This window comes from Triticum dicoccoides, chromosome 5A (genome assembly GCF_002162155.2).
Source record: "Triticum dicoccoides isolate Atlit2015 ecotype Zavitan chromosome 5A, WEW_v2.0, whole genome shotgun sequence".
Taxonomy (NCBI): domain Eukaryota; kingdom Viridiplantae; phylum Streptophyta; class Magnoliopsida; order Poales; family Poaceae; genus Triticum; species Triticum dicoccoides.
In genome coordinates this window covers 471,092,235-471,103,453 of record NC_041388.1, presented here as the reverse complement: position 1 = coordinate 471,103,453, position 11,219 = coordinate 471,092,235, and the positions used below count along the sequence as shown (strand labels likewise).

General features: G+C 46.6%; 1 protein-coding gene across 1 annotated transcript in view; it reads left to right on the top strand.

Moving 5' to 3' along the window:
• Positions 1 to 4,544: 4,544 nt before the first annotated feature.
• LOC119302311 (calcium-dependent protein kinase 29-like) overlaps positions 4,545 to 11,219 on the top strand; it is a 7,560-nt gene continuing 885 nt past the window's right edge. The window contains exons 1-7 of the mRNA XM_037579348.1: positions 4,545 to 5,276; positions 5,794 to 5,917; positions 6,000 to 6,143; positions 6,235 to 6,387; positions 6,471 to 6,586; positions 6,683 to 6,850; positions 7,082 to 7,303. Coding sequence (XP_037435245.1) covers positions 4,722 to 5,276; positions 5,794 to 5,917; positions 6,000 to 6,143; positions 6,235 to 6,387; positions 6,471 to 6,586; positions 6,683 to 6,850; positions 7,082 to 7,303 — 1,482 coding nt within the window. The 5' untranslated portion in view covers positions 4,545 to 4,721. The remainder of the gene's footprint in view (positions 5,277 to 5,793; positions 5,918 to 5,999; positions 6,144 to 6,234; positions 6,388 to 6,470; positions 6,587 to 6,682; positions 6,851 to 7,081; positions 7,304 to 11,219) is intronic.

Here is an 11,219-nt window from a genome sequence, read left to right as displayed (position 1 = left end):
ATCAGGGACTATAACTACTGTGGATAGTCACAAACACATTAGTCCCTCATCTTATTTGTCTTCAATACACCAAAACCACTAAGGGGCACTTGATGCACTTACAGTTATATTAGATGTGATTCAGACACTATCATTGTGTATTCTGGATGTGATTAAGGAACTTTCATAGTTCTATGTGAGTGCTATTTTAATTGATGGCATCAGTTCTATGTTATAATATCCTGGATTGAACTGATGACAATGCTATTTTAATTGATGGATCAGTTCTATGTTGTACAATTTGTTCATGTACATACATGTTAGTATTAATTTGATGTGATTCAAACGCTGTCGCTATGTTGTTGTACTTATATTTATCTTCCTCATAAAATAGGCAATTGGTTATTACACATGACGAATAAATTGTAGTGATCATACTTTCACTAGTGCAGTATCTCAACATTGATAACATAATTGAATCATATAACAATCCCTCAACATGCGACAAAAAATCACTCCAAAGTTATTATTAATACCGGAGAACATAAGATGAAATTTTTGTAGGTAGCAAACCACCTGAAAGTTATCTTTCCAATCAATATATTGAGCCATCCCTATAGGTGTCACAAACAACCCTAGAGATCTTACAGCAATAACACCATATGATACACATCAATCGACTCTAATGTCACCTAGATACTCCAATTTCACCACAAGTATCCGTGAGTTCATTATTTGATATGGATCAAACAATTTCAGATTCATAATAATCAATTCAACACAAAGAACTTCAAAGATTACTCCCAAAGTTTTATCGGATGAAGTAGGTTTAAAACATGTATCAACCTATGTGCCTAGATTGCCCCAATGTCACCATGGGGATACGCAAGTTGATTGCCCAAACATATATCAAGTGACATAGTAAAATACCTTATTGTCACCACGAGTATCCACATGAAACAGATACATCAATTGATCTCAAATCCAAAATATTCAATTCAATAATAATGAAACCTCAATGGTAAGACTCAATTCATCACAACAAAGATAGAGAGTGATAGAGGTGAAGGTATCACGTCTTTTTATGAGATGGTGGCTATTGTTTTTGGTGGAATTGACTTTCACGATCTGACTACAAACGTGCGAGGACGTCACGCCTTAGTAATCGCGAAACCAACTCCGAGAGGTTATTGACCACACCAGAGCATGATCAACCTGACCATGAGGGTCTATTTCCTACACGCAAACGAAGAACAAGCAAGAAACTGAAATTGCAATCTGAATATTGCGAATATAAGAGGAAAACATTATTAATGGAAGAGGTTCTATGACATCTTGGTTTGGTCGTAAACAAACGAAGGACGCAAACTTGCAGCTATGTCGAACTTTTAATCTAAACAAAACTGAAGTCTAAATGGTGCCTTAAGGGTTGTATTTATTGGGGAAAAAGAGGAGATTTTGTCCTCCCTTGGCAAGGTGGGACTATTACACATCCTAAATCATTTCCCCTTCAATACAGACTCTAAAACCAACCTATGAAGTAGTATTTCAAAATTATGTGGGCCAGGCCCAAAACTAAGGTGACGCCGCACCTAAAATAAGCTATGGATGAAATTTATAAAAGGGCTTCTTGTATATTTCGTCCATGTTCCTTGTATGCCATCATAGAGGCTTCAAAGTGCTGAAAACTCCATCAGAACGCTGTTCTGATTCCCCTCTCTAGCAGGGTACCGGAATGGAGCTCCGGATGAGATCTCTTTAGAACTGAGGCTTACGGCGGTGGAAAATCTCATGTAGGTTTCTTTTTGGAGGTTTATCAATTTGTAGGATTTTGCAGCGTTGGAATCACGCCGGGAGGAGTTTGAGGCGCCCAAGGGAGGCACCACCCAGGCTTGTGCCCCCTAGACACCTTCTGGTCCTTCTCCAAAGCTTCGTGGGTCTCTTCTTGTCCATAAAAAATCTCCGTAATTTTTGTGGCATTTGGATTTCATTTGGCATGGATTTTCTGGAATACCAAAAACATGCAAGAAAATAGCAACTAGCACTGGGCACTAGATTAATACGTTAGTTCATGAAAATCATATAAAAGTGCACCAGAACTATATAAAATTGTTGTAAAAATGGCATGAATACTTCATAAATTATAGATACGTTGGAGACATATCAGACACTTCCACCACAACAAGCCCTTTATGATGCTCTCCAACAAATACTACTGGCCAAAGATGTTTCTTGACGTCGCGCATACATCAACTGGTGCTCCACATGTCACAAAGCTAAGTCTCAAGCTCAATCTCATGGTCTACATATGCCACTTCCTATACCATATCACCCATGGGAAGACATTAGTATGGATTTTGTGCTTGGCTTGCCTAAAACTCAAAACGGCAAAGATTCGATATTTGTCATTGTGAACCGTTTCCCTAATATGGTACATATTATTCCATGCAACAAGAGGGATGGTGCTTCACATGTTGCCTATCTCTTTTGTAGGAAATCTTGTGATTGCATGGAGTTCCCAAGACAATTGTATCGGACCGCGGTGTCAAGTTACTAACCTACTTTTGGAAGACACTTTGCGCCAAACTTAGAATCAAGCTACTCTTCACCACGTGTTGACCAAGAAAACCAACAGCCAAACGGAGGTCACCAATCGAACACTATGCACACTCCTCCACGTGTTGACCAAGAAAACATCAAGAGGTCAGAAGAATGCCTGCCATAGTCGAGTACACCAACAATCGAGTATGACACTCTACAACCAGCACATCCCCCTTCGATGTGGTCTATGGCTTCAACCTATTGTTGCCATTGGACATCCTCCCGCTACCACAACAAGAGGGAGCAAACGTGGACGCGAGCATATAGGAGCAACTTACCTCAAGAAGGTGCATGAAGATACAAGGCACACGACCGAACGCCAAGTACAACGCCTCGCCACCAAGCTCAACACCAACAAGCACCCCATGGTATTCATCCTCGGAAATCTTGTGTGGCTACACTACGCAATGACCACTTCCCCCACCGAGTTTAAGTCCAAGCTTCTAGGTGCTAGCACGCTACAACGACAACACCTACAAGGTCGACCCCACGCGACAAGTACAATGTGAGCGACATCTTCAACATCTAGGACCTATCTCCTTTACATGGTGATGCTGCTATCGATCCGAGCGCGGATCTTCCCCAAGGGGGGAGATGATGCGGAGGATCCTTCGTTCATCCCATGGACACCACACCAAGTCATCATACACCAGGTGGACTCATAACAAGAGCTCGTGCACGTGCTATAGAAAGTGAGGTGAACTCACTCCTTTTTTTAGCTTGACACGAATATGGATGGGAATTGGCTTCTACCACACCATGGAACTTTGTGTGTCATTAGGCACGAGGAAGACCCCCACCAAGGAGCTAAGGAGCCTCGCCAAGAGGAAGGATGGGAAGGACACAAGGAAGACGAAGACTAGCAATTGGAAGAAGAAGATGCACCCAGGTGACCCCATGCGCACGGCCCCTCCTGGACCCTGTGCGCACGACCCATCCAGAGGCTTTTCGGACATCCCGTGCGCATGAGCCTCCAGGACTCAGTGCATAGGAGCCTTGCCGCTGGCTACCCCATGCGCACGGGCGTGTACAGTGCACACAGGACCCCCATGCCCACGGGGCCAACTTAGCCCATGCGTGGGCCCTCGTGTGAGTTGAACGGGAAATGCCCCTTTTGCCCCTCCTCTTGGTCCCTCACCTCGAGTCACCTATATATTTTGTACCTAAGCCATTTGTTAGGTTAGCAAAGCATATGGCATGATTTAGAGAGAGCTTTGCTCATCTACCTCTCCCCTTGGAGATCAAGACCTCCTAGGAGAAGATGGCCAAGTGGATATCAAGACCTCCTCTCCTAGGGTTGGATAAGACTATCATCAAGACCTTATCTCATTTGTATTTGAGAAGAACCTTTACCTTTGTGCTATTTTCCCTTGATTGTTCATGTTATTCTTGTGGATCTCATGTGCGTTATTCTAGTGGATGTTTGATTTGGGTTTGTTTGAGTGTTTCCCCTTTGTGTTCTTGTAGTTCTTTCCCTTTTCCCCTCCAAGTGTGAAGAAGATCAGCACTTAGGGTTTCACCCTACAACAGCTGGTGCGGGGAGCGGGCAGCTAGGGACGTGAGGATCTACATGCATAGCGCTTGCGGGTAGGACGGCGGAGGTGGGGCGGAGGGGCTCGCAGATCTGGAGGAGGCGGGGCTAGAGTCCATCAATCTAAGCTCACGGGCACGCCCGCCGGTGGGGCAGGGGAGGCCATCAGGGAGCGGTGGTCGGCGGCGTCGGAGTGGCGCCCATCGAGGCTATTGGTAGTCGCCGGTGCTATAGTGGCCACGAGCAAGTGTGGGCGTGGGAGCCTAACATCTTTTGGGCGGTCAAATAATATATTGAAGGTCCGTAAAATTCTTATGCTCCTAGAATAAGTAGAATAGATGATGATAAAGCCAAAAATAGTAAAACCACGGCTAAGAAGTCGGGAGAAAAGTGGGACTCCCTCTCTCTCAAAACCAACCACCTCCAAGGGTCATTTCCCCTTCATCTCTCTCCTCCTCTCCTTGCCTAGCTAGAGGGAGAGGAAGAGAGAGATCGGCCACAACTCATCCGTTCCATCCATAGATCGTAGCCAGGTGCACATTCCCGGCCGGAAGCTAGCACGCACTCTTTCCTGCCCAACGACGTACCTCGTGACGCCGCGCAAGCGGTCATGGGCAACTGCTGTGTTGCCCGGCCATCTTTCAAGCGGCGTGGCGGTGGCTCTCCCAGGCAACGCGGCGGACGCCTAGGAGGCGCCAACCTCCGGTGCCTCTCCACGGTGTCCTCAGTCACTGACACGCCGCGTGCCACGGCCCAGCCGCCTGTAACCGTGCTTGGCAAGGGCCTGGCCGCGGCCGACAACACCGAGGAGCTCCTCCGGCGGTACCAGCTTGGCGAGGAGCTGGGGCGCGGCGAGTTTGGGGTGACGCGACGGTGCATGGACGCGGCAAGGGGAGAGAAGCTCGCGTGCAAGTCGATCAGCAAGCGGAAGCTCCGGAGCAGCGTCGACATCGAGGACGTGCGGCGCGAGGTAGCCATCATGCGGTCGCTGCCCTCGCATGTAAACGTCGTGCGGCTCCGTGAGGCGTTCGAGGACGGCGACTCCGTGCACCTGGTCATGGAGGTGTGCGAGGGGGGCGAGCTCTTCGACCGCATCGTCGTGCGCGGTCACTACACCGAGCGTGCTGCCGCCGCTGTCATGCGCACTATCATGGAGGTCGTGCAGGTACGTCGTACTAGGTGTAATTCTTCGTTTGTTTTTGGCTAGTTTATTTATTAACTGGTCTGGTTGTAAGTACATGAAACACAATGAAGACAGATTCAGATTTTTTTTAGGCAAGATTCAAATGGTCAAGACAGAATCAGATGGTCAAGAGAATTTAACGCTGAAGCACACGGCGTTGTACACATAAGTTTAGACGGTTCCGGGCATTGCAAACATTACCCACGTAACAGAATTTAGCATCCCAAAATTTAAAATGCACAAATATCATTAAAAATATTTACGGGCTATGTGGTTCAAGATGTATATAGTATAAACGTTTATCTACATGACTAAGGACTCAACTCTGAATGTGTCACCATCTTTCAGAATATACAATACTTACATATTTCGATATAAGATTATGCTACTTTTTGTCATGCCATGCAAAATGTAGAATCCGTTATTTTCCAAAGAAACCAATAATCAGCACAATCTGTACACACTCGATCTAGCGACTGAAACACAACACTTTTTGCAGCATTGCCACCAGAACGGTGTTATGCACCGGGACCTTAAGCCTGAGAATTTCTTGTACGCCAATGCATCTGAGAGCTCCCCTCTCAAGGTTATCGACTTCGGACTCTCCGTGTGCTTCAAGCCAGGTATAAACTTCTGAGCTTCTAATACGATATATACATATCACAAATATGAAACATGATTTTTCTAGTTATGTGCGGTCCTCAGGTGAAAGATTCAGTGAGATCGTCGGATCTCCCTATTACATGGCGCCTGAAGTCCTGAAGAGAAACTATGGACAGGAAATCGACATCTGGAGTGCAGGCGTCATATTGTATATCTTGCTATGTGGTGTCCCTCCATTCTGGGCCGGTAAGTTCGTACTCCTGGAATCTGATATAGAACTCCGAAATTGTGTTCATGCTCACAAACTGATCAGGTTCAGCTTTCATCTTTTTTGTAGAAACGGACGAAGGGATTGCGCAGGCCATCATCCGATCACGCGTCGACTTCGAGCGCGAGCCTTGGCCGAAGGTGTCAGACAACGCCAAGGAGCTTGTTAGCAGGATGCTTGAAAACAACCCTTATGCCAGATTGACGGCTCAACAAGTTTTAGGTCAGTAGATCTCACAATTCCTTCCACTTCTCTGAGATGATCAGCATGTATCTAACAATGGTTTACCAACTTCGAGAATGAAGAGCATCCATGGATACAGAATTCCACCGCTGCTCCAAACATTCCTCTTGGTGAAGCAGTAAGGTCAAGGCTAAAGCAATTCACTGTCATGAACAAGTTCAAGAAGAAGGCCTTGCTTGTGAGCTCACAAATAATCATTTTTCCTAACTATTATTTTATGGGACTATGGATTTTGATGAACATATATATGCTGAATTATGTGTCTATTGGCCAGGTGGTGGCGGAATACTTGCCTGCTGAAGAGCTGGAGGCAATCACGGAACTGTTCCACATGCTGGACACTAACAAGGATGGGCACCTGACAATTGAGGAGCTCAGGAAAGGTCTACAAATGATAGGGAACAATGTCCATGATACAGATGCGGATATGCTCATGGAAGCTGTGAGATCCTGCACATTCACTTTTACCAAAATAATTCTAAAGCATTTTCGAATGCAGACATTGGGGAGCTGTTCTTTTTCTATCTTGGTGTTTCAGAATTCTGACTTATGTGACCCCTACCATATCATTGAACTATTAAACAATAACCACCAGTTGCTCCATGATTCATAGAGCTTACAATTTGGTAAACTAAACTTCAAAGATTAACTATTTTGAGTTTTTAATCTTTAGGCAGACTTAGATGGAAATGGCACCTTGGACTGCAAGGAGTTTGTCACGGTCTCCATTCACCTGAAGAAAATCCGCAGCGAGGAACACCTCCCCAAGGTGTTCAACTACTTCGACAAGAACATGAGCGGGTTCATCGAGATGGAAGAGCTCAAGGAAGCGCTATCCCCAAGAGGCGACCAGAAGGCCATCGAGGACATCATCTTCGACGTTGACATTGACAAGGTTAGCAAGCTCACTATCAAGTATCAACACCTCCAGAAACAGGAAAACGCAAAAGGACGCTTTGGGTTGCCCCGGGTCGCTCCTTAAGACGACACGGGAGGCAAAAACTCTAGCCGCAGCCACCAGCCGCAACCTCCTCTCGTGCGCTGCGGCGACGTACGGTGCGGCGGCAGATGCGGGGACGGCGTGGTCGGAGCTCGCAAGGAAACAGGCCGGTGGTCCTGGAGCGGCGGAGTTGCGGAGTAGTGCGCTTGGCCACGACAACTTGCTGTGGAGGCGGGCCACGGTGGTTGGGCGGCGGGATATGGGCCGCATACAACGGCGTGCGCACCGGATCTGGCGTCCTTGGCGGCGCCGCCGCGCTTGATCGGTTGTTCCCGGCGCTTCTTGCCTCCATGGCCACGTTCTCCACTGGCCTGGCGGCAAACTGAAGTCGTGGATCTGGAACGGGTCTCCCTTGTTTCCATAGACTAGCCACAATGGATTAACTTGCACTCGTAAAGACTCTAGATTATATTACGACTCGTACATCTATAGTGGGAAATACTACGTAATATATTGTATGTGGTGTCATGCAAAGTTTCATTTATTAGGTTATGAACTCATTTTATCTTGTATATGTAATGTTACCATAGTATGAGTAACTAGCTATATTACTCAACTCATTGTCACATAAACAAATTTGCTACGTTGGACTCTATGCCTTTCCCACTATAGCTAATCTGACCAAGTCGGGCCGGCTGGGTGATGGCGTGGTCCTGTCCCGCGGTCGGTTCAAACATGCCATTGTGGGGTTTGCGGGCACCATTGGTCTTGTCGAATGGGAGGTGGATGCTGGGTTACTGCGGCGGCGGCTCCATGCGGTTGGAAGAGAGACCGTGTTTTATTTATTTATTAGGTAATGGACAATTGCGCCCATTTATCCATTCAAAACTACACCCTTCGTCTAACAATACAATATCATTTTGCAAGCTAATAGTTCATTACAGATATTGATCCTGATTACATGAGGGAACTCATCAAACCATCAGGACCAAACATCATACTCTGCCGATTTAGCCAGAACATGTGTTGCCTCATTATAAGAACGATTGACAGGGATAAAAGTACAAGATACAAACTTTGTGACACATTTTCTAATATCATGGACTATGGCTCTAATACCTATCAAAACGTAAACCCTCGACCTTTTTTGAATATGTCTTTGAGTTTATTCAGAAAAAGCACGGCGGAAGGCATCTACCCAGAGCCCTCCTATGGGCACTTTGGTTAAAGTGTCTGAGTAGCCTTGAACCAAAAGTTTCATTGTTGATCAATGATAGGCAATCAGATGCTAGTGATCTTCCTTATACTAGTGTTATTGGCAAGGATTACGACTTGACGAAGTGACATGGCTTCTGCTACTATAGAAAATTGAACTCTTTCAAAGTAAACTCTGTTCGCCGCACGCACCCTTCCCTGGTGATCACATATCACCACACCAAAGCTCGTTGTGTAGTAAGTTCGTTGCATCCATCGCCCATCCAATGGGAAATGGTGCATGCGTTGCTTGTGTGGCGGTAGATGCTGCCTGGGCGCAACAATGTCGACGTGTCATGCTGGGCCCGCCCTTTTAGCTGGCTTGCCAGGCCGACAGTACACGTCCCTTTTATAAAAGGTCCTACATGGGTTGAGTAGTTCCAGGCCTTCACATGGCTGGGACGTAACGTGTCGGGCCTTGCCACCCATAGGCCAGGTTTGGCTAGAAAGTCAGGGCCTAGATCATAGTGTGATGGTCATGGGCTGCACTTAGAGCATCGATGACCAGACATGACAAATCCGAGTATCTACTAACCCCCTAAATGTATGTGAATGCACTCGCGGGAAGCTCTGGTCTGCCCCTGGTTTTTTCGTCATCCTAATCACTACCCCTATTTGCAAACCCCATACTAACCATCCAATGTTCATTTTATCATATGTAGTACATGTTAGATGAAGCAAACAAGCTAAAGACAAAGAAACTACCCTAATTTACTCTAATCATCGGCGATGTCGGAACTACCTCGTGGTCATTGGCGGCGCAACAAAGCTCTAGTGCCCTCTTCCTCATCGTCGAGGTCCGTGAAGAGCTGCTCCTGCCACAAGTCGGCCATGTGGATACGATGGCGGTTTGCCTCGACCTCTTACTCGAACTACATCTAGTCAAGGATGGCGGTTTTGCTCAGCCCTGAACTGTAGTGCCACCTCCATGGCTTGGGTGTGTTGGAACTTCACCTCCTACTCCTCCATGCCAAATCCCTTGAGCTGAACCTCCATTCCCGGTGCCTCATCTGCCTCCTCCTCCATGTCTTTTGATAACCCCCCTTTGGTACCTCCTCCCGCCCCACCATAATTTGAGTGGCACGACGTGCCTCCTCGGACGACACTCTTTGGTGCCGCACATCTGGGCGGCGCTCAAGGTGTGACCAGCTTGTAGTAGGTTATTTTCAGTCGATCTTGGCCATAGGGAGGTCCGAGCGGAAGGGGAAGCAGATGGAGCGAGTGCTGGTTGCGCGGACAGAAATGAGTTGAGGAAAATAGGGGCATCTAGGGTTTCCCTCATTGGCCAGCTTAAATAGAAGACTTTGGTACCTCGGGTTATGAGCAAGAGTAGCGTCATGAATGTGTTCTCGCAAAATCAGAGCAGGAAGCTAGCAGACCGATGGGTTTCACGCGGGTCCCACCCGTTAGACCGATGTGGTCACTGTGTCTGAGCATCCCCATATCCGCACAACATATGGGACGGGTATGAGGGTTGATACACAACTTGGACGGAGCTGGTTTTGGGGAGTCCAGTTGCATGGAGATTTTCTATCTGGATTGTCCGCCCAGATGTTTAGGGAGGGAAGTGGGTGGTCCGATTAAGTATTTGTGGCACCAATTTTGTATTTCAAACCAGCTCATATAGTACAACTATTGTTATTGTTTTGATGTTTAATATAAAAACAATTATTTTTATGCTAGTTAGGATGGTCTCAAAACTGATTACAGTACAAGAATAGGGTATAATGAGATTTCAAAAAAAGAGCTAAAAATGCATGTGTATGGGTAATCTCACCATCTCATACTGAAGAGGTCATCAAAACAACCTATCCAATTCTCGTCCTTCCAACCAAACAATAAAAAGTGCTTATCCAACGTATCAAGTCCCACCCTACTAATCAAAATAACATGGCTATCCCTAACCAGGTGGTGTGATATCCTCATCGAACCTAGCCTTGCCCTCAAACCAAACACCCCCTTAGTCGCTCGGTGCACCTTGAGCTACGTCACAGTCATGTCGTGTGGCATTCTAGCCTCTTGTAAGTGCTAGATGTTGGGATGGTGGTATGGAAGGAGGTGTCGGGTGGCTTCGTTGGGCATGGCAGCATGGTGAATGTCGATTTGCAGCATTAGGTTGCCCTTGTCTTGAGAGGGTCGAAGGTTTCATGCAAGACATGGTCCTACAGGTGCTCTCTCTCTCTATCTATCTCTCTCTCTCTCTCTCTCTCTCTCTCCACTGCCAGAGTCACGGTGACTCGTCTCTGCTCTTCCCATAGCAGTTTTGGTTCTCTTCACTTTCCACATCGTTGATGGTTGTGAGGTGGTGGTGCAGTGCCTGGTGTGCAGTGTTCTGTGATTCCTGGAAAGCCTGTTGGGGTCTTGATCCCCCTCATCGAGTTGGTCAAGCTAGATATGGCAAGTTCGACGGAGGGTCGTCGATGGTATGATTTTGGGGGATCATGCTTTGTCGGCAGTCATTGATAATTCGGTCATGCTCGCTGGCGTATTTGTGCTTGTGTTTCACTATTTTGTATAGCTAATTGGGACTTCGTGCACTTTGGATCTTGTTTTCCCTCGGTATTCTCTAATTAACAAGACAATTATATTCTTCTAAATGAATAGTCATAACTCTTGT